Raw genomic sequence first — 23,672 nt, forward strand, 5'->3', positions numbered from 1 at the left:
ATAACTGTAGATAAACTAAACAAAAGTGTGTTTGGGTATTGCTGTAACCCGTAAGAGCTAGTACCAATAAAATGGTATGGAAATATTAAACCACAAATTAGGGTGAGAGCAAGAATAATTAGCAAATTAGACTATTTCTATATGCACACCTGTGTTCTCAACTTCCTGTTTTATTTAACCCATAGCTATTGTCCTAATTTTAGGGGTGTTAAAATAATAAAAAGTTTGTTGAGGTAAGCAGTAGATGCATTATGAGTTTAATTACTGTTTTGTTCCCCAACCGAACCAAAGTTAAATAATTTTGCTATTTAAAGTGTGCTAGGGGCCCAGCAGGGATAATCCAGTGGCTTAAGGTTGGATGTGTCAACACAGGTTTGCTGAGACTTCAGCCAGTTGATGGTCTTGATCTAAGAGCCAATCACATCTTAATATCTTATACTCCACTAACTTCCTATTTTTAGCAAAATTCTTCCACATGGAATCCTAACTTTGACCTTTGGCCGGGATTCACTCAAGTTCAAAAGGAGACATGCATGATCGCAGGGAATACAGTACAAGATGTAACATGGCTTAGGGCAAAGAATGTGGATACTGGAGTCAGATAATCAATGATTCGAATCCTGGTTCCCGTTCTTCCTCCCTCTGAGAACTTCAGCATGTAGATTGGGGGCTCAGTTCCATCACCCATAAGCAGGAGGATTATATTCAATGTATGTACATCATCTGTCACAGATTCTGAACAAACGATATCAAAGAGTAAAGGGATACAAAACTCTTTATGATGTCTATAGAAAAACATGTGCTGATGTGCCTGGTGATGCAGGGCCACCTGGCAGTCTTCCAGCGAGGCAGAAACACAAAATTGCTGGGGTTTACACTGGGATTTTTCACTTGGACGTTGGACCACTGTGGAAGTTGATTGGTTTAAATATTCTTAGTACAACATGATAAGCTGTAGTTGTTTGAGTCTTACCCCATGAAATAATTACTTGTCCCAAATATGTTTTATAGGGAACATGTTAAGTATAAATACTTAAGCAAAGAAAATTGTTCTTATAATGAAATTTAGAGGGGTTCTGAAAGGGAATTATTTTTGAGCAGGAGAACCCTTTGGGAGTGCTTTGAAATACCTACTAGGGCTGTATATAATGCTGATCTATTTTCCATAGATTTCAGGATTTCTGATGAAAGCAGGGTACCCTCTTTACAGAAAATGTACATTCACACACACACACACACACACACACACACACACACACATATCTATATACAATTTCAAGGCGTTGGGGATGCAACCCCTAAGTTAAAGGATTCCTGTTCTTGATAAGAAACTGAGACTGAGGATTTAAATTGGTCCCTTAAGTCACATATATAATCAGAAAATTCCCCTCCCTGATGTTGATCTTAAAACTATACATAGCCTAAGTTCACAGAGGCATATTTTGTGCAATATCTGCAGGCTTTGTGGTTTCCGCTTTAAGTTCATACTAGTAGCTATAAATAATCTCTTAGTCTGTGAATAAATTCTTACATAGAACAGAAGAGAGGTAAAAGAAAAAGACAAAGATAGGTCAGGAAAACCTACCGTTGACAACAAATAAATTCAAATGCTCACGTTTTTAAGACAACCTTGGGTGGCAGATGCTTCAAATATGCTCAGGAATGGAAAGGCTTAGGTAGAACAGGAAAGTTGAGTCCCCAAGATTTCACAGGAGCCTTCAGAGAAAAAGGAGATCCTGTTTACATTTATCTGACTCTGTTCTTTTCCAAGCCAACCTCCTGAGTTCAGAAAGCTACTTGAAAGCCACTTGATCTGAGGGTGCCTCAGATTTGTCAACAGTTCAATGGATCTGTGTAAGTCTCTCCCCCTTTCCTAACAGAGGGTTCCTTTGTGAGGCACTGGGTGAAGCGTTGAGTGGTCATTATCACCCCAGAGAGTCTTGTACAGTCTGATAATCACAGCTCTCAACCCATCCCTTCCCCCTCACCATCTGTGCTCCTCATGGATTCCCAGATGGTAGCCAAGCCTGAACTGAGCATGACCCTGGGGTGCCCCACCAGTTGGAGGCCATTCATCATGTGTGGTTGCCCACTAGGCTGGACTTTGCTCCTCAACACTGTGGAATTCTGGGCTGGTCCTTCCACCTCTCCAGACCTTGGTTTCCTAACCATAAGATGAGTGGGCTGCCTTCTGTTACTAAGAGGATAATGAACTTTAACCATAAAGGAAAGATTGCTGCTGGCGATGCAGTAATAGTGTGAATTAGCTTATCTTAAAACAATGAAACAGTAATGGGAGCAGAGAAGGCAAGACACAGAGATTTCTTCCATTTTTCTCACCACTAATCAGACTCTGAATAGGGCAGAATCCATGTCCAGAGTCCACATCTAAAGGGGAAAGGAGAAAACATGCAGCTCATCCTAAGACACAAACGTGTAAAGGAAAGCAAATCTGTTTATTCAAATCCCACCATTGCTTCAAGGTTTAGCTCCAGTCCTACTTCCTAGGCAAAGCCTTCTCCAGTTAAAGTATACTTTTCACCCTTTTCTCTGACCATCACACAACCCTGCAGTTTGTCTATATTTATTTTTAACACCTATTTTTTTTTAAATTTATTTATTTATTTTTGGTCGTGTTGGGTCTTCGTTTCTGTGCGAGGGCTTTCTCTAGTTGCGGCGAGCGGGGGCCACTCTTCATCGCGGTGCGCAGGCCTCTCACTGTCGCGGCTTCTCTTGTTGCGGAGCACAAGCTCCAGACGCGCAGGCTCAGTAGTTGTGGCTCATTGGCCTAGTTGCTCCGCGGCATGTGGGATCCTCCCAGACCAGGGCTCGAACCCGTGTCCCCTGCTTTGGCAGGCAGATTCTCAACCACTGCGCCACCAGGGAAGCCCTTTAACACCTATTTTTTCATGCTGTTCCTGTTTCATCTGTGCAGAGCCTGACTCCGTAATAAGACCAGTGGCTTTTTTCCTTATTATCATCCTCTTCTTCATTGGTATATTCTATAGCCTTTTGCAACACAGAACATTAAGAAATCTGCAGAACTAAGTTAAATTGAAAGGGAGAAAAGAATAGGACACGTGGCTAGAATTTTTGTCGGTAATGGGAGGAGGGGCAGGTTCCACTGATCTGGCTGCATCCTTTCTGCCTGTACCTAAGTGACTCCCAGAAGAGACCAGTTTTTTTTTTTCTCAAATCCTTCAGTGAGGGACTTCCCTGGTGGTCCAGTGGTGAAGACTCTGCTCTTCTACTGCTGAGGGCCTGGGTTAGATCCCTGGTCGGGGAACTAGGATCCCACAAGCCACGTGGCCAAAAAAACAAAACAAAACAAAACAGAACAAAGCAAACAAAAAAAGCCTTTCAGTGATACCACAGATATTCGTTGAAACCTTCTTATGTACCTTCATTATGCTCATCATGAAGATGTATGATGGCCAATCAATTCATCTCCTATAGCACAACAGTATATAAATGCCATTTTCCCCCAAACACCTCAAAATGCTCTAGTCACAAAGTTCAGTTCTTTCCACACCATTTGGGCAGAAGAGTCAAAACTAACGGAAAATCCTCTCTATGACTTTCAAGTGGTCAGAACCCAAGACAAGGTGCCTGCATCTTGGTGGTTTCCAGAAGAGACGGGAAGATCAGAACCAAACCCGGTCCCGCCTCCAGACAGGAAACAGCCCTTCCTTCCAGCTCCAGGCTCTTCAGACACCTGGTCCTGCCTGTGGGCCCCGGTGTGGGGGGGGGGGTTGGGGGGAAGTGGAGTGGAGAGCCGCCTCCCCTGCTCCCCCGGCAACAGGAACAGGGAGAGGAAGACACAGGCCAGCCCAGTTCAATCTTATTCACTCAGAAGGGGAAGCTGCCCTTGGGGAAATGAAAAGGGCACTTCCAACACCATTTACTGCTAGAACATGCCAACCCAAATCCTGGCCCTGGAGAGTCAACCCCTACGCAGCAAAGGTCAACGTGGCAATGCGGAGGCAAAAATAAAGTTCTTCATTATTTTCTTAAAAGTACAAACATGAAGGTTTAGGTTTGACACATAAAATAAGAGGAAGAAGGGAAATTCACCTGTTTCACTAGTTGGAGGAACTATCCTCAAAAAATGTTATCTTTTAGTTAAATAACAAAGCACATTCACATTATGCGGAGTCCTGGGTCATAAAGAGCCCCAGGCAAATCTAGCCTGAGACTCGTACTCCAACACATCCCAGAACGCAGCTGCCCCCAGGCTGACGTCCACCCAGGGCCAATTTAACTGAGATGCTGAGGCTGAGAACCTCTCATTACCTGACCACAAAACTCTCCTGGAAATTTCCAGCAAAGCCATTTTCCTAACAAGACACTTTGTTCCCTCATGACAGGTAATTCTATATCCGTAGACGACCAATAGAGTCGCTCTTGTTCACTCCACCCTCACCCCTCCAAAAGGATCTGACGTTAAACTTCCAGCAGTTTATTTCTGAGCGTGGTTCTTCCTATTTCACAACCATCTTCAATAAGATACACAATCAGTGCCTGAAGACACTGAATCCTACAGGAAGGCTAGTGACTCTGGACAACAAAAACCAACATGTACTACCTAGAGCAGATGGTAAGCAGTCTTAATGATTCTCTGATGAAAGTTGATGAAAATATAAATGGAGAAACTATCCAAAATGAGAGTCGCGTGTTCAAAATTAACATGGACCCGTGTTTCCATAAGAGGTGTTCAGGAGTCACAGGAACTATACACAGAAGGGAAATAAGAAACACACACCATGGGGCTTCCCTGGTGGCGCAGTGGTTGAGAGTCCGCCTGCCGATGCAGGGGACACGGGTTCGTGCCCCGGTCCGGGAGGATCCCACATGCCGCAAGGCGGCTGGGCCCGTGAGCCATGGCCGCTGAGCCTGCGCGTCCGGAGCCTGTGCTCTGCAACGGGAGAGGCCACAACAGTGAGAGGCCCGCATACCACAAAAAAAAAAAAAAAAAAAAAAAAAAAAAGAAACACACACCTCATTTCTGTAGCTCTACATAACATTGGATGGAGTGCCAAGGCTAGTTTGCTGAGATAAGCTGCTATGGAAGGAGACACAGACGATGCTGCTTACATCTGGTGAAATGCCTACCTTTTCCTCACAGCCTTGCTTGGAGGTAGATCAGACATCGGGGTGGGACGGAGGATTTCAGGGAGCGATTGGCTCAGCTCTCCCTCACCTCACCTCTCCCCGTTCTCTCGCCACGGGCTCAGGCTGGCGGGCTCCTGCCTCAAAGGCCACCCTTACCCTGGAGAGAGCGTGTCCACGTGTGGGTGGAGGCAGAGAGTGCTTCAAGAACAGCAGCGACCTGGCCCTGCAGGGCCACCCGCCGCCTGGTCACCCCGCCCCCTCTGGACCCAGCTGGGGCAGCCCTGGGTGCTGTTTTGCTGGACGCAGTGCCAGACTCTGACTGTGCAGAATCAGGAGAAAAAGGGCCGTCTCCAGCCCTGTAGTCACTGTGAGTCCTTCTACGTTAATTCACAGGATCTCTTCTGTAAAACGGAATGAATTCTCCTCATCCCAAAGTTCAGTGGAGTGCTGCTTTCAGACACAGATCGACCTCGACCACTTCATTCTGAAAAGAAAATACAAAGTCACCATTTTTTAAAAAGCATGGTTATTCTAAACATTTATGTTTTTATTTTATTTCATTGGGTTTGATTATAAACTCTAATGTAAAAGTGGAATATCTGTAAATTCCTAACAGAGGAGGTTTACTCTTCAGGCAATACACACACACACACACACACGCATGCACGCGCACACACGCACGCACACACGCGCACACGCAGAGGCACATATGCGCACACACGCACAGGCACACATGCAGAGGTGCACACATGCGTGCACACACAGAGGCACGCATGCGCAAACACACACGCACGCACGCATGCACGCAGAGGCACACAACTCTGAATTCCTTTCAAAAGGCAAATTACATTGTTTGCTTATTTGCTTCGGTATAATTCATGATAAATGACATTTTGACGAGGTATTTTGGATGCAGAGGACATTTTAACAGTCTTTTTATCATAATCTAACCATAAAAATACCTCTAAATTTTCATTTTTATTACAGCACAATATTCAGTGAGACATTTTGATGAGGGAAATGGTGCACAGCTGGCCTGACTAAAGCAGAGGTACCCAGGCAATGACTCGGGACAGGACATAGGGGACCCACATGCGCCACAGCAGGGTTCTGGCAGTTGATGTTTGGGGCTGGATCATTCTTTGCCATCAGAAGCTGTCCTGTGCATTGTAAGAGGTTTAGAAAAATCTTTCTGGCCTCTTCCCACTAGATGCTAGTTTCCCACAAACACTCCCAGTTGTGACAACTAAAATGTCTCTGGACTTTGCCGAATACCTCGGAGCGGGCAAAACTGTCCTGGCTGAGAAGCAGTGCTCTTTGGCTAAACTCTGTGTTTCCTGGGGAATCTACCAACAACCTAAATGTTTTCCCTTGACACCCCAGGCAGTCCTTTCAAGGGCAGAATGCATACACTGGCCTCTCTGCCAGCAGCCAGCCCACCCGTTTACCCCAAATCCGTGCAAACGAGATTCACTATTCTCATTGCCTAGAGCTTTTTCCTCTTCTCTCTCACATTAATCAGTTTTTGCTTTTGTTCCTTACTCAGTCTACTGGTTAACTCCTTCACATGTCAGAAAACACTACAAAATAACTTACCCCACGTCCAAAATAACTCATGCAGCTGTTTTACATTGTAAAACAGATTTCCCCTCCTTGTCCCTGGACCCCTCCCTCCACTAGGTGAAGAAGCTCAAAGGTAGAAGGGGGGTGGGGGCAGTGATCCAATAAAAAAATTCCCTTAACCTTGAGGACATTATGCCAAGTGAAATAAGTCAGACAGAGAAAGACAGATACTGCAGGATCTCACTTATATGTGGAATCTTAAAAAACCAAACTCATAGAAAAAGAGATCAGATTGGTGGTTGCCGGGGTGGGGTGTGGAGAAGGGGGAATTGGATGAAGGTGGTCAAAAGGCACAAAGTTCCTATTATTACAACATAAATCAGTCCTGGGGATGCAGTGTACAGCATGGTGACTAACACTAACACTGCTGCACGGTACCTTTGAAAGCTGCTAAGAGAGCAGATCCCCAAAGTTCTCGTAATGAGGGAAAAGAAACTTTTGTAACTATACGAGGTGATGATGATGGCTGTTAACTACACTTACCACAGCAGTCATTTCCTAATACATGTGTCAAGTCATTATGCTGTACCCCTTAAACTACCACAGTGCTATTGGTTAATTATATCTCAATAAAGCTGGAAGAAAATACAAATTAAAAAATTCACTTATGGGCTTCCCTGGTGGCTCAGTGGTTGAGAGTCCGCCTGCCGATGCAGGGGACACGGATTCGTGCCCCAGTCCGGGAAGATCCCACATGCCGCGGAGCGGCTGGGCCCGTGAGCCATGGCTGCTGAGCCTGCGCGTCCGGAGCCTGTGCTCCGCAACGGGAGAGGCCACAACAGTGAGAGGCCCGCGTACCGCAAAAAAAAAAAAAAAAAAAATTAAATAAATTTAAATAAAAAGAGGAAAACATTAAAAAAAAAAAAAAAAAACTTTGCTCGTTGAAGAATCAGAACATCATCTTTGTGGGACGGTGCCTGCCCAGCTCCTGACAGGAGCGGGGGGATACCTCGCCAAGCCCACCGTGCCTACGAACACAGGGAGCTGGCGTCGGGACCCCCGGGCCTCACTGGTCCCTCCCAGAGGCCTCACACCCCTCTCTTCCCTCCCTCTGGACTTGGTTCTGAGCTGCCCCTCCCTCTGCCTCCCTGCCTTCTCTGCATCTCTCTTCTCCCTTCCTCGCTTCCCAAATGGTCACTGTCTACCCTTCTATTTGAGAAGAGACTGATACTCATGGTCCTGAAAATATCAAACACTGCCCATGCTCTGCAAGGTTGGGGGGCGGTCACAGAAACCCCCATCCCCAGGAAAAATGCCTGAGAGAAAGTGTACCGTCTCCTGAGGAGCAGAAACAGTGTTGCTCAGGCCTGCATCCCCGATGCAGAGTCTGAGTTTCAGTTCCAGGTCTTCTGTCAGACCTCATAAGCCACCTGCCCTCATAACATGGACCTGCCGGCCTCATAATCCTCCTCAACCTTGTCTCACTCTCCTCCCACCCCCTGGCCTTCATTTAGAAAGTGCTGGGAAGAGGAGGCTCAAAAAGTCAAGGTCAGTCATCACACAGCAGGCAGGGTGGGCCTCCCCTCTCTCTGCCGTGCACAGGAGTGGGCTGAAAGGTCCTCCCTTCCTTCCTTCCTTCTCTCCCTCCCCCTCACCCCCTTCTTTCTTTGTAAACTTCCTGTACAGGGGGCAGAACCTCTTCACTCCACACAGTATGTTATCTGCCTGGCCCAGAGACACACTTCATTTATTTAGATGCTCAGTGAAGAAACTATTCATTCATGTGACTTTCCCAGTGAGCTAAAAGTTGGCCCTCTGAAAGTCATTCCTTTTATTCATTCGGGAAAAAGAGAGCTTTAAGAACTGCTTTATAAAACTCTCTGCCTTCCCAGGCCAAGGTCAGTCCACTTCCACTTTCCGTTCCCAAGAATCAAGCGTCATCACAATAAACGCCTCTTCTCACAGCCTGTGGTAACGTGTGCGCTTTATAATCTGTTGCACTCTCCTGACCCTCGGCTGCTGGCCCCGTGCCACTCACCACACCTCCTTCTCATTCACCTTTTTTTTTTTTTGCGGTACGCGGGCCTCTCACTGCTGTGGCCTCTCCCGTTGCGGAGCACAGGCTCCGGAGCGCAGGCTCAGCAGCCATGGCTCACGGGCCCAGCCGCTCTGCGTGCGGTATGTGGGATCTTCCCGGACCGGGGCACGAACCCACATCCCCTGCATCAGCAGGTGGACTCTCAACCACTGCGCCACCAGGGAAGCCCTCATTCACCTTTTTCATTCATTCAACTAGTATTTACCACTGCTGATGTGCAGGGTGTTTCTGATGGGTTGTGGCTGAAAAACCATCCAAGACCGTTGGCATTCAACAAGAGCTAAAACCTCTCCAAGTGAGGAATCGGAAGTGGGAAATGAGGAGAAGAATGGGAAGTAAGGCCGAAGCTCAGTGCAGACAGACGTGAGGGAAGGAGGTCTCGAAGGCTGGCGGTCATCTCACCTTTCCACCTTCCTTTCTGGCAGGTTCTGTACAACGTTCTCAGATTCTGACCAGTCGGGTATCCTCTATGCTTGTGAAAAAACATATCTCTTTCCCCATCCTTTTCTTAGTTTTAAAAGTAGATGAGTAAATGTATTACAATCTTCTATGGAAAGAGACGAACTTGTCTTTTCATGTCCCTCTATTAATATCTTAATGCAGCAGTCCCCAACTTTTGGGCACCAGGGACCGGTTTCATGGAAGACGACTTTTCCACAGACTGGGGGTGGAGGTGGGAGTTGGGGGGGGGTGTTTCAGGCGGTAATGAGAGCGCTGGGGAGCGAGGGGGAGTGCTGGGGGTGGCAGATGAGGCTTCACTCACCCGCCTGTCGCTCATCTCCTACTATGCGGCCCGCCTCCTAACAGGCCACAGACCGGTACCGGTCCGCAGCCCGGGGGGGGTTGGGGACCCCTGTCTTAATGGACTCAGTGGCCTTCAATAGAAAAAGAGATAGAATCCCCCTACTGAGGTCATCTTTCAACAACTGAACTATATGGTTTACTTCAAACTCTTCAGCACTTGCTTCTCTTGTGAGACCACGGTGTTTCCATGAAGGTTTCTAATGATATTCTGATGTGGAATATGGGGCTTAGAAGGTGGGTGAACCACAGCAAGGAAACACGTAGCGACCCTCATGTTTATAGTTTAGTTGTTTCCGTAACATTTTTCCAGTTGCTCTGTCTGCTCACGGAGGGCAGGGACTGGGTGACCTCCACGGAGCGTGAAGCATCACCTGCTCAGAAAGCAAATCGAGCCATCTGCCCTGTCTGGTTCATTTGTTTATCGTCACAGCTCTGCCTTCTGCTGTGCTCGACTTACCAGAGAACCAGAGGGACGCTGGATTGAGCCCCAGAGTCTCACAACCGGATACGTTCTGATCATGGAAATCCTGCTGCAAAACACCCAGCACCAACTCCTCACTCATCACGTACTTCAAAAAGTTGTGGTCTTCCGACGGAAACCCAAAGTGCAGGTGGTAGGCTATTGTGGCGTTTTCACCACTGAAAGGCAAACCAAAACAGAGACAGTTAAAAACATCAACAGAATCACACTGCAACTCAGGAAACTGATTTTAGGAAAAACATCTTTTTAGTTCTGCATTCCCTCCTAGGACAAAAGAGCAAAGAGTAGTATGCCCTAGAAGCCCCCTCATCAATGCCTCCATCCCACAAAGCTGAGGTGGTCCTAACCTCCTCCTTTCACCTAGAACCCATCCCCTAGGAGTCCGCCAGGAGAGGCCATGCAGGGGAGATCCTGACTCAGCTATTGTCAACGAGGTTCCAAGAGCTGCCCAGCACCAGGCTTTACCCCTGAGGCAGGCCAGGGAACCCCTTTTTTTTCCCGGTTCTCACACCACAGCCTCTCCCTGCCCCAACAAGTGCATGTCAGAGCTACTCAGTTTAACCAGTTCATTACTTAACCTATAAAATGTTCAAGGTAGGGCCCAAAGCTCCCTGCCATTGGCTGGATGCAGACTCCTAAACTCTCACAGATGACCCTGGGAACCAGCAGCAAATCATACCTCCCTGGTTTGTCCCCAAAGTGAGAAACGTTTTCTGTCCCATGTCCACTTCCTAAGGTTTTGCCAACTCTCAGTAAGGGGACCTAAGGAAAGGTAGTTTTCATCTTCTTAGAACATACTATCCCATTTCTAAAATAAAAATAATCATGAGGCTATCCTCAGCTAATCAACAGTCTATACAGCTTGTTAAATGCTACCTTAACATTTAGATTTCTCAACAGATATCCTTTGGTTTAAGAAGGCCTAGATTTTTTAAAAAGGTCAGATTAAGAGCCAGCAATAAAATATTTAAGAGTGGCCACATCTGAGACCCTCACCCAAGGGCAAGTTTGTTTTTTTTTGTTGTTTTGTTTTGTTTTCTAACATCTTTATTGGCGTATAATAGCTTTACAATGGTGTGTTAGTTTCTGCTTTATAACAAAGTGAATCAGTTATACATATACATATATCCCCATATCTCTTCCTTCTTGCGTCTCTCTCCCTCCCACCCTCCCTATCCCACCCCTCTAGGTGGTCACAAAGCACCGAGCTGATCTCCTTGTGCTATGCGGCTGCTTCCCACTAGCTATCTATTTTACATAAGGGCAAGTTTTGCAGACAAGCCAGTCCCAGGAGTGAATCAGAACACTGTCCCTGGCAAAGAGCGCCCTCTTGTGGACAGAGGTCACATAGGCCAATACTCTTAGACTGATGCGCTGACAGCTGAGTTTATAAACTCCACTACAGCCAAGAGGTGTGCCAAACCCTGAGGTTCATACAAATAACGTACACTCGGGACTCTAGAGAAATTCACAGTTTCGAGGATGCCTCTACAGACAGGTGAAAATGTGCTTTCAAACTCTAAGCCAGCTACTCTGGTTTGCAGGTGCCACTGCTTGTTCCCTGTGCTTCACCCTCTAATTATAGCTAATGATGGTCAACATCTTGACACGCAGCCACCCTGCACACCCACAGGCAAGGACTGGGGTTTGCTAACTGAAAGGACCAGAGGCTGACTTGCAGAAGACCAGGCCAGAAGCGGAATAAGAGGGGCGTGCTGCCTAACCTGGCCTGGCCAGCCCTTCCTAGTGCGTCCAAGTCAGGGCACTGGAGGAACTGACATAAAGCTGAACTTTGAGGGGAGAGGAGGGATTTTTCAGGGAAGCAGAGAACCCTGTGGGCTTTGCCTCAGCTGCCCACCACTACAGTGGGCCCAGAAGCTGATGAACCACAGGACATTTTCCCAGGTTCCTGCTGGTGGGTCCAGGACTGAGGTGGGATCCACCATGGATACAAGCCCGTCTGCGAGGGATTCCGCTGCTTCCTTCCTGCCCACACGTGGCAGCAGGCTTTGGAGGCAATGCGTTTGTTTCTCAGTTCGACACTGTTGAGACTGTCTGGACTTTAAAAAATGAAACAAAAATGTTTCCCAGCAGAATTTCTTTATCCAAAAATCCTAAAACCCTTGGGTTTTTCTTTCAAATAACTTTTAAAAATAGATTCTCTCACATTACTCTTCAGATTTTGTTTTACTCAGTTTTCTGATGAGTTCTTCTCAGTGTTTATACCCCAACCCGTTATGCAATCCCACCCCCTCTAGACCCGTAATACGGGCTGGATTCTTGGTGAGACCCTTTACGCTCTGAATATCCTTCCTCTCTCACCTCTGTCTTTGAATTGTAAGTTAGGGCAAGCGCACTAAGAGGAAAGTTGGGTCTGATTATGCATTTCTCCCTTGTCTTTTGGCGTTTTAATACCAGTAATTTATGAATAAGATAGGCTAGGTCAAAAGTGTCACCATAAGGTAGCATGCACACCGGCGGTCCACAAAGAGGGAGGAATAGTGTTGTTGACAAGGCAACCTGCCACTGTGTTTTCAGACTCCAAATCCCTTTGGTCTTACCCCACTGGGCACCAGTGCTTCGCGTGCTTCCCCTCCCAGGTTTGGGAAATTTATGGTTTGAGAGGAGGAACCTCAATGTAAAATTGCCTTTGATGGTCACATTCCAGGGATATCTTAGGCACAGCAGGTAATAAAGCTTTGCCTTGTAAATCTTGTCCTAACAATATAAAAGGATAATCAAATGACTCTTCTACATACATACACATTTTACCTAAGTGTCTATAGACATATATAAAAACATTAGAGATTAGGAGGAAACTAAAAAGGAAACAATACGTATGCATGCATATATGTTACACATGTAAAATACACAAAGTATATATGGTAAATACATGCACAGAAGAAATCACACAGACCAGTGATTGTTGTTCATTTTGTAGAAGGGACTGGAATTCACTGCGGAATTGATTGGCACATGAAGTGTCCAGGGGTAGTGGGGCAGGGGAAGGCAGGATGTGTACTCTTCCAGTAGCATGTATCTTTATTTTTTAATATTACAAGGAGCATGAACTTGTATATGACTTGTGTTCCTCAAAAGCAAAAGCCAGTACATAATCACAGCACTATCTGAGATCTATTTCTATTTCTACTCTTAGCTTATTCGAGCATCTGCTGGGAAACAGAAATGGTTTGTCTGGGCTTTTCCTCTATTCCCTGTAACTGTGTTGAGTCATATAATTTATATGGGTTTCATTTTTTTCCTTCATAAAATAAGGGCATTGAGCTAGTTGGCCTCCAAAGACCCTCCCGGCACTGACACTATGCTTCTATCTTCCGTTGGTCCCCTCCGTGCTTTTGGATTAGGGAAGTCCTTTTTTTTTTTTTTTTTTTTGGCGGTACGCGGGCCTCTCACTGTTGTGGCCTCTCCCGCTGCGGAGCGCAGGCTCCGGACGCGCAGGCTCAGCGGCCATGGCTCACGGGCCCAGCCGCTCCGCGGCATATGGGATCCTCCCGGACCAGGGCACGAACCATGTCCTCTGCATCGGCAGGCGGACTCTCAACCACTGAGCCACCAGGGAAGCCCTAGGGAAGTCCTTTTTGGTAACTAGCAATGAGTGTCGATTTCCAGAGAGACATCAGCATATAATGCTCCACATTCTTACCTGAAGTCTATGATTTTAACTGAAGTAAAGTAACGGCTCAGAGCTGGTGATGAACTGTACACATCTGTGATCTAAAACAAACAGGGCCAAATTAACAACCACACACAGTACTGCCAGATCGTACTGCATAACACCTGACAAAGCAAAACTACTCCTAAGCAAAGGAGATCCAACTCTAGGGAGGAATTAACTTACCTAGAGGCTCTGGATGAAGAAACAGGAAGGCGTGGGCCCCTCACCAACCAAAATTCAAGTTAGCATTCATTTCAAGGGATCTCATTTGTAAGGACCAAGTGACCAGGCTGGGATTTTCAACATCTCGTATGTTGCGCTGAGACCCGTGGCCTTACTGGTTGGCAGCCTGAGCCCACACAGACCCGAAGCGCCATGGGAAGGAGGGAACCCCCGTGGGGCTAGGAAGACTGCAAAACAGGTCGCTCAGGGCCCCGCACATCACCGAACAAGGGCCTCTTCTCTCCTTTCTCCAGAGCTTCACTCCAAGGAGAAACAGCCACGCTGTTTCTGGATAATGGGACCAAGTGGGGGAACAATCGCAAAGATATGGAGCTCTTATTTTATCCATGAAGTGTTGCAACCATAAAAAATAATGACATCTGTGTTCCCAACTACCTTGGTTTCATGCCCTCACATTTTACCATATTTAGTTGAGCCCTGTACGTGAAGAAACTCAACACAACTAAAGCTATTCCTACACACTATTCTGTTTTTCCTCCCTCCCTCCCCACTACTAAACACTGTCCTGAAGCTGGCATGCATCCTTTCCATGCATGTTTTTATAAACCTAACACTCCCCTGTGTAATCATAACTATACATAAATTTAATGTACATTTTTATTCAAATAAAACATACCATATTCTACATAATCTTCTCTGACTTGCTTTTTTTCACTCAAAATCACATTTGAGGTTTACCCATAATGGTACATCTAGATGGAGGTCCTTCAATCTGACTCCTAACTCTGCAGAGATTCCATGAAATGACTGCTCCACCTCATCCCTTCCCCTACTGGTGGCCATGGGCTTTGTTTCCGATTTTCTCCTGCTACAAACTATGCTGAGGTGATCCTGCTTGAACCTCTCTGAGCCTCTCTTATACAGCTAAGAGTTTCCCTGGGCCATATACCAAGAGATGGACTTGGGTCCAAGAGTTAGCACATCTCCACCTTAACTAAGTCTTTCTGAATTGCTCTCCATTTTACTCCCCTCCCAGCAATGTATAAATGCTCTATTTCCCACAGCCTTGCCAGCATTTAATGTTACCAGATTTTTCCATTTTTGCCAATCTGATGAGTATAACATCATGTTTTACATCGTTTTCATTGGCAATGTCTCGCTTTCTAGTGAGGTTGAGTATCTTTTTGTGTGTTTATTAACTCTGTGGGATTTCTCACCTTTGAATTGCCTGTTAGGGCCCTGTCTTTCTCTTGGGTTGTCTTTTTCTTATCCAAACTGATTGGTGTTACATTCTGGACACTAGCTGTTGGTTTTGTGTCATAAATATCTTCTCCCAGTCTTTGATTAGTCTTTTCATCATGTTTCAGAGATGTGAATTCTCACCTATAGTACCCGAGAACTTGTGGCTGAATGTATTTACTTTGCATCTCTTTAAAATTTACTTTGAAGGTTAAATGCCTTGTTCTTAGCAGGCAGGAGGACAGTGCTGGGATCTGGGTACACCCCCCAGCATGGACCCAGCTCTGAGGCTGGAAGCAAGCCCACGGCCAGGCCTCTGAAAACCCAGCCAGACCCACTCCTGCCGGCCTAAAGCCTCAGCCCTGATGTTGTTCTAGAAATTCCACCCCTACGGTTTCCCCCATGCTGAGCCTGGCACGCCCCGCGGCACCCATCACGGCTCGGTGCCTCACTGTTTTATCCAGCAGCAAGCAGCAGAACTACTCCCGAGGAAAACTTGCCCACCTGTCTCCCACCCATTCCAAGCGGAATCTCATGGAGGCTGCATCCATATTTCGCTCCCACTTAACTCACTGGTGGCAATTCATTCTCTCCAAGGTAGAGAAGATGGGATTAGAGCACCTCTTCTAATCCTGTCACTACTGCTACGATCTGCATAAGAATCTTGACATAAGAGGCATTGCTATCTCTGCTATCTCTCCCTTTCTCACTGATCAAAAAAAAAAAAAAAAAAAAAAAATTCCAGGGCTTCCCTGGTGGCGCAGTGGTTGAGAGTCCGCCTGCCGACGCGGGGGACACGGGTTCGTGCCCCGGTCCGGGAGGAGCCCGCGTGCCGCGGAGAGGCTGGGCCCGTGAGCCGTGGCCGCTGAGCCTGCGCGTCCGGAGCCTGTGCTCCGCAACGGGAGAGGCCACAACAGTGAGAGGCCCGCGTACCGGGAAAAAAAAAAAAAAAAAAAAATTCCAGGCATTCGGGGAGGTTACAAAACATGGCCCAGGCCACTCTGCTAGTAAGGGATTCAATCCTAGATGTTACAGACACTAAGGCCAGCTTCCTCATGTTTTATCACACCACCCAGTGGAGGTGAAGCAAGGAGGAAAGTGGATCCTTCTGAATATCAAGGAGGAAAGTAGCATTAAGTGTTAAGAACTTTGGGGAAAAACGACTGGGTCATCTTATAGTTTTTGAGCCCCAGAGAAAAGAATATTGCCAACAGGCTGACAGTCATTTAGAAAACCCGGGAGGTTGGAAAGTGGCTCTCCCAAGGCTGCTCAGAAGGAGAGGGAAGAAGATGAGGATGCTACAAACGGGATTATTTTTCAAGAGCTGAAAATAATAACAATAATAACAACAATAATGCCACTCTCTTCCTTTAAGATTGAGCTTCTTATGTCAGGAACTATGTTTGTCCTTCCTTCTTTTTTCCCTCCCTCTCATCCTTCCTTTATTAATCCTTAGGGCCCTAATCACTGTGTTTTGCACATAGTAAGTACTCAGAAAAAAATTTAAGTTAAAATTTTACGTTAAGAGATGGAGCGGTATACTAGACCACTTTCAGTGTCCACTCTAACATTCTTTTTGGTGGCATGGTCCCCTGCTATAATTAGGACATATTTACATATTTAGGAGCTGTTAACCTCACTACCCACTTTGGGACCAAAACAGTGAAAAGAGGGGCTCCTCACCCCTTGCTCTGGTGTCTCTCACACTATGCCTATGAGGCTGGGTACAAACTGAGCTCAGAGCCCAGTGAGCTGATCACCAGAGTCAGGCACAGTGGCTCAGCAAAAACCAGCTTCCAATTATTTACAGTAGCCAAGATATGGAAGCAACCTAAGAGTCCATCAACAGATGAATGGATAAAGAAGATGTGGTATAAATAGACAATGGAATACTACTCAGCCATAAAAAAGAATAAGATATTGCCATTTGCAGCAACATGGATGGACTTCGAGGGTATTATGAAATAAGTGAAATAAGTCAGACAGAGAAAGACAAATACTGTAAGATAACAATTATATGTGGAATGTAAAAAATAAAACAAACTACTGAATATAACAAAAAAGAAACAGACTCACAGATACAGAGAACAAACTAGTGGTTACCAGTGGGGAGAAGGAAGTGGGGAGAGGCAAGATGGGGGTAGGGGATTAAGAGGTACAAACTACTATGTATAAAATAAATAAGCTAAAAGGATATATTGTACAGCACAGGGAATATAGCCAATATTTTATAATAACTATAATTGTAGTGTGACCTTAAAAACTGTGAATCACTATGTTGTACACCTGAAACTTATAATACTGTTTATCAACTACACCTCGACTTTTTAAAAAGTGATAATGTTAAAAACAAAAACAAAAACAAAAGAAAACAGCTTCCAGAGGAAGAGGGATGCCTTCCCTGCATCATCAAAGGGGCCAACGCTAATTCTGCAACAAGCACGTGGGCTGAGCTATGACACCACAGAGCTAACGGGCTGGCTTAAGCAGAGTATCGGCCCCAACCCTAAGAGAAGGAAACTGGCAGTGAGATATGAGAGGGGCCAGGAAAACTGTGTTTAGAAAAGCAAGACAGTAAAGCAAAAGAGAGGGCACAGTGTTTCAATATCGACTCCCATTTACCTTCCATGTCCAGAAGCTTCTGGAAACTGGCCTAAGTGGAAGAAAGGGGTTCTTGACCTGATAATTAGATAGTAATATCTCTAAGTTCCTCATTTTTGTTCCTGAACATATTTGATTGGGAAGTCAAGGGGAGGAGTCATTTCAGCTCACTGCACCTTACATTTATCATCTGCAAGTCAGATAATTCTTCTTAAAAATGTTTTACAAAGTTCTTTATACGCACCTCATATGCACCTGTGGATATACAGGGAAAGTGTGGTGATTTCCATTTATCAGAGCAGGAACAAGCTCAAAGAGGCCTGTGAACTTGCCCCAGAGATCTGCCAGTCCCTGTTCCTCAGACACTACACGGTGATGAGTTAAAAACACCTGTAGAATCTGCTCACGCCTGCTTCTGTGCAAAAGAGATATGGCTTTAAAGTGAGTGATTAATATCCAGTTCCCTTTGACATAGAGTGTCCAGTCTGTAACAGGTGACACATGTGGATGCTGACTCACTTGGTTTCTGCTCGGCCAGTGCAAAACCCCTCCATCCAAAAAGCACCCAAGGGACTTCCCTAGTGGTCCAGTGGTTAAGACTCCGAGCTTCCACTGCAGGGGGTGCGGGTTCGATCCCCGGTAGGGGAACTAGGATCCTGCATGCCATGCGGCGTGGCCAAACAATTAAATTAAAAAAAAAAGGAAACCAAGAGGAAAGTAGCAACAGGCTATTCACTCAGCAACTTGCTCTGCAAGCAGGTGGCAGGAAAGGAGGAAAAGGGAACTGCAGATAAGATATAAACAAGGAAAAGAAGGAGGAAGAGAAACCTGGAATAATCCTCGCAAGGTACAAACTCCTGTGATCAAAGGAGCAATCAAACGGTATGCACCTGGCTGCCCAGAAACTGACTCTGGGGTGACCTAGATGGAATCAGATGGAAGCCAAATAAAGAGGGCTCACTCCATTCAAACTATCAACTGCAGGGAAGAGGGTAACAGACGGCAGGCTAGTCTTGCTTAGGTTTTCTTATCAAAAACATTTCTGGGTCTGGCTGTGAACCACCCTGTCTTTGACAAGGTGACCAGGACCGCCCACCAACCCTCGTGGTCTGGCTGCAGATCCCCCATATTGCACAGAGGCTCATTCTCCTGCATTTCCTGCTTCGTGAATGATGTCACCGTCCACCCACGTGGCCACCCAACCAGGAGCCTGGAGCCATGCTCTCCCTCAGACCCACATCCAACCAGCCATGAAGTCCTACTGAGGGAGAAGACCTCTGAAATCTCACTTGAACCTTAATTACTCCCCCTGACATTGCCCTAGTTCAAGGCTCTCTCATTTGTCACCCAACTTATTACAACACCCTCTAACCAAGCGCTCTACTTCCAGTGTTTTTCCTTCATCACACAGAACAACTAAAATCAGAAGCTGACCATGTCAGCCTGCAGATTAAAATCTTTCAGGGCTTCGCCGAAGAACACAGAAACCTTCATGATCTGACCCGTCCCCTCCTGTTCAGCCTCACCTCTGCAAGTCCGCTACACAGTATGCAGGGGCCCTAGCACACTGCTGGGCACATCCCCTAGTACTCCCTGCTCTCTAATCTGGAACACCCCTACTTCATATTTCAAGATTCTTCCTGAGTGTCACCTCCTCCAGGAGGCCCTACGTGCCTCCATCCCCACCTCCGTGGTTATATAAAACACACTGTACGTATCTCAGTGATGGAACATATCACACTGTTTATAACTATTGAATTGCTTTCTCTCCTTGGACTGTGAGGTCCCATTGAGGGCACAGACTTTGTGACCCTGGCACCGGGCATGTTGTTGAGCACATCGCAGACCCTCAATGAACTTCAGGTTGAATCAAGTATAAGACCAGAAGGAGAAACAGAACACTGTGCTCCAGGATGCATTTAGCTGGAGGCCAGGGCTCCTCCCTCTGGCTTTGCAGTACAGAAAATCCATTTCTAAGCACCGGTTTCTGCCACTACGCAGACAAAGAATGCAAGCTTGAAGCTACTTACCGGCTAGCTCTAAGCCAACTGTTCCAGAATTCATACTCTAATGCTAAGAACTCAGTAACAATGCATAAGGTATCTTACCCTTTTCGTGAGCAGGTCAGGCAATTTCTCTTCAGTAACACACTCCTCTGGAATCTTTAGCATGACCACGAATGTTTTATTAGACGACAATTCAAGTACTTCATTTTCATCCTCATCGATATAGGTTACTAAAGAGAATGGGGGGGTATAAAAAGTAAAAGTAAACACATGCATAAAATAATAAACTTATTCACTCCATTGGCTGCTCTACTTAAAAACAAACAACGGATATTCATCAAGGATAAAGCCTGGACACAGAAAGCAAGAATAAGCAGAAATGCTTTCTCTTCTCAGTAAGGCTGAATAAAGACAAGGGCTCGCCTCTATCATGATATAAATTTTGTTGTTTTATTTGACGCCATGGGGGGCTCAGATTCCACTGAACACAGACTGGGAGAAGGGCGGTGGGAGGAAGTGGGAAGAACATGAACTCCTTTGTTAAACTGACCCTGTAGCTTAGCTACAGGCACAGGTGTCAAGGCTGACGCTGGAGACGTTCTGGAGGGGCCAAAAAACAATGGGGGACGGGGGACAAGGCGCAGAGCAAGGAACTCTGCTGAATCCTCTTCGGTTCTGTACACACGCTGAGGAAGTGACCATCATCCAGCAGAATAGCTTGGGGATTAGTGTGCATGAAGTCATCATCGTTCTCCAGGATGTCCCAGGGCGGGGATGTTGACACACTCTGTTTGCACTCAGAGCCCCAGGGCTCACGGGACTTACATTCCTGGGACAACAGTCGGCTGCTTGTGTTCTAAGGACTATGAGCTAATTGATTTTTTAAGCAGTTAGAGCCAAAGGAAAAACACACAAAGTCGGAGCCAGGAGTTCAAAGCTGGCATGCTGGCACTAATTATGTTCCCCTGGCTTCCTGCCGGGGTCACTCCAACCTCTCCGGCCCTGAGAAAGGCGTGGGTGACTGGAACCAGGTGTTTGCCGTGAATTTTTTTCTGTAATCCCACACCTCAAACATAACATTATCAGCTTCTTTTACTGGACTCTGAAAAGGCCACAGTGTCATCAATTCTGGGTTTATGATGGAAGTAAGAGTCCTGGTCCTTATTCCCTGAGGAAGTCTGAAGTGTGAGGCATGAGAAGCAAGGGAATGTGCAGGAGAATTAACAGAGCGGGCCGCAGGCTGCCAGCCTTAGCAAGGCCAGCGCAATGTTGGCCCCTGGCTGGAATCTGGAACTTGGATTTCTGGAGTGTTCCCACGTTTCCTGGTAAGAGTGGCTGGCTGTGCCTCAACTGTTTGCAGAAACAGTGTGGCTTGTGCTGAGCCTCTCCTTTCCTTCTGGGAGTCTGGAGTTTTGGTAGGTACCGGGCAGAGCCTGCCTATGCGACCAACTCCAATAAAAACTGAATCTCTAATGAGCTTCCCTGGTGGACATTTCACACATGTTGTCACAACTCATTGCTGGAGGAATTAAGTGCACTCTGTGTGACTGCACTGGGCAAAGACTCTTGGAAGCTTGCACCTGGTTGCCTCCATATTTTCCTTTATATGCTTTAGCTGTAATAAATCAGTCATGTTTATGACTATATGCTGAGTCCTACGAGTCTTACCAGCAAATCACTGAATCTGGGGTTGATCTTGGGGACCCCAACACAGGGAATTATCCCTGCATCCTTATTTGTTGTAAGTCATCATGTTATTTTTGTCTGAAAATAAAAGTTATGCCATCAAAGCAGAAAACTTGCAAAGTATAGGGAATTGTAGCAAAGCAAGAAAAAAATTACTAATAAATCTTTAATCAAAAGGTCCCCCCTATATTTTATATTATATATTTGAGGTCTTAATGAGAAGGTAATTTATATACTGCTTTTTGTTGTTTGTTGTCATCATTTCTTATCTGTCTTGATCCTTTTGTTGCTGTTTACATATCAAAAGCCATTCCCCACGTGTTTAAAATTCCTTGCAAAGATTATTTAATGGCTGCACTAATGTTCTAAAACCACTCAGTGTTTTTATCTTTCCAATTTATAAATGCTGCTGCAGTGGGTATCTTTGAGCTCTACACCCACCACATACATTTCCAGAGTAGATATCATTGCCTCAGAAAGGAATAAGGATGCCAGAGAATGGATACAGGAGTCACAGCACTGCTGAACTCAAGGGCACTAAGAAATGCCAAGTTTGCCATTGTATATTCTTGCCTCCTTTGCCACAGACTAATTGACCATAAGTGCATGGGTTTACTTCTGGGCTCTCTATCCTGTTCTGTTGATCTATATTTCTGTTTTTGTGCCAGTTCCATACTGTTTCGATGACTGTAGCTTTGAAGTATAATCTGAAGTCAGGGAGCCTGATTCCTCCAGCTCTGTTTCTCTTTCCCAAGATTGTTGTGGCTATTCAGGATCCTTTGTGTTTCCATACAAATTTTAAGATTTTTTTGTTCTAGTTCTGTGAAAAATGTCATTGGTAATTTGATAGGTATTGCAGTGAATCTGTAGATTGCCTTGGGTAGTATGGTCATTCTGACAATATTGATTCTTCCAATCCAAGAATGTGGTATAACTTTCCATCTGTTTGTGTCTTATTTGATTTCTTTCATCAGTGTCTTATAGTTTTCATGGTACAGGTCTTTTGCCTCCTTAGGTAGGTTATTCCTAGGTATTTTATTCTTTTTGATGCGATGGTAAATGAGATTGTTTTCTTAACTTCTCTTCCTGATCTTTCATTGTTAGTGTATAGGAAAGCAAGAGATTTCTGTGTATTAATTTTGTATCTTGTAACTTTACCAAATTCATTGATGAGCTCCAGTAGTTTTCTGGTAGTGTCTTTAAGATTTTCTATGTATAGTATCATGTCATCTGCAAACAGTGACAGTTTTACTTCTTTTCCAATTTGGATACCTTTTATTAAGAAATGCCAAATTCAGGACTTCCCTGGTAGTCCAGTGGTTAAGGCTCTGTGCTCCCAACGCAGGGGGCCCAGGTTTGATCCCTCATCGGGGAACTAGGTCCCACATGCATGCTGCAACTAAGGAGCTTGCCTGCCGCAACTAAAGAGCCTGCGTGCCACAGCTAAGGAGCCAGCACAACCAAAATAAATAAATAAATAAATGATAATTTTTTTAAAAAAAGGAAGAAAGAAATGCCAAGTTCAAAAAGAGGTCTCCAATAATAGCTCTAATGACATATACTTAACTTGTATTATCTGAATGAATCTGTACACGACCTGGCTAAATAGTTGTGCTTGTTAAAATAACAACAACAGCAAAAGAAATAGGCTTACCCAGTCAGCAGAATTTTTATGTTTTTAATGGGATTTAACCTAATCAGTATTTCCATGTAGAGAAAACGTCTTTAAAAAATTGTAGTACATACACAAAGGACACTGGAGACACACAAAAACAGCTCTTAGGCAGCAATATAAGAAATGAGGCTGGAGAGGTAGGCCTTAAATGCCAGATGTCTTCAAGAGATAATGGAGGTTGTTAAATGCCTCCCAGGAAGGAGATGAGGGTAAATCTGCTGGTGACAGATGGGATGAAATGGAACTGGGGGAGATTGGAGGCAGAGAGGCCACTGGATAAGAACGGGAGAGACAGATTTTGATTGACAGCAGTGGGAAGAGGAAGGAAGGAAGGGAGGGAGAAGAGGTGGAAACAGAGCTGGCTGTAAAGGCAGCCAGACTTAGTTTGAATTCCAGCTCAGTTAGTCATTAGCCATGTTACTTGAGCAAGTCACTTAAATCTCTGAAGCAGTTTCCTCAACAGAAATGCCTACACTGTAGGTGACGGTAAAGATAAGAACCACCATGTATAAAGTATACAGCACAGAGTCTTGCAGTAGGCAGGTAGT

The 23,672-nt window shown here is 45.5% G+C and overlaps 1 protein-coding gene across 1 annotated transcript in view; it reads right to left on the reverse strand.

Annotated features, from left to right (window-relative positions):
- Nucleotides 1–2,437: 2,437 nt before the first annotated feature.
- LOC309807012 (TPA-induced transmembrane protein) overlaps nucleotides 2,438–23,672 on the reverse strand; it is a 33,262-nt gene continuing 12,027 nt past the window's right edge. The window contains exons 3-7 of the mRNA XM_082626171.1: nucleotides 19,866–19,993; nucleotides 13,723–13,793; nucleotides 10,035–10,216; nucleotides 2,900–5,596; nucleotides 2,438–2,597 (exon numbers count right to left, since the gene is read on the reverse strand). Coding sequence (XP_082482297.1) covers nucleotides 5,592–5,596; nucleotides 10,035–10,216; nucleotides 13,723–13,793; nucleotides 19,866–19,993 — 386 coding nt within the window. The 3' untranslated portion in view covers nucleotides 2,438–2,597; nucleotides 2,900–5,591. The remainder of the gene's footprint in view (nucleotides 2,598–2,899; nucleotides 5,597–10,034; nucleotides 10,217–13,722; nucleotides 13,794–19,865; nucleotides 19,994–23,672) is intronic.

The sequence above is a fragment of the Mesoplodon mirus genome (assembly GCF_964341445.2).
Source record: "Mesoplodon mirus genome assembly, chromosome: 6".
NCBI lineage: Eukaryota > Metazoa > Chordata > Mammalia > Artiodactyla > Ziphiidae > Mesoplodon > Mesoplodon mirus.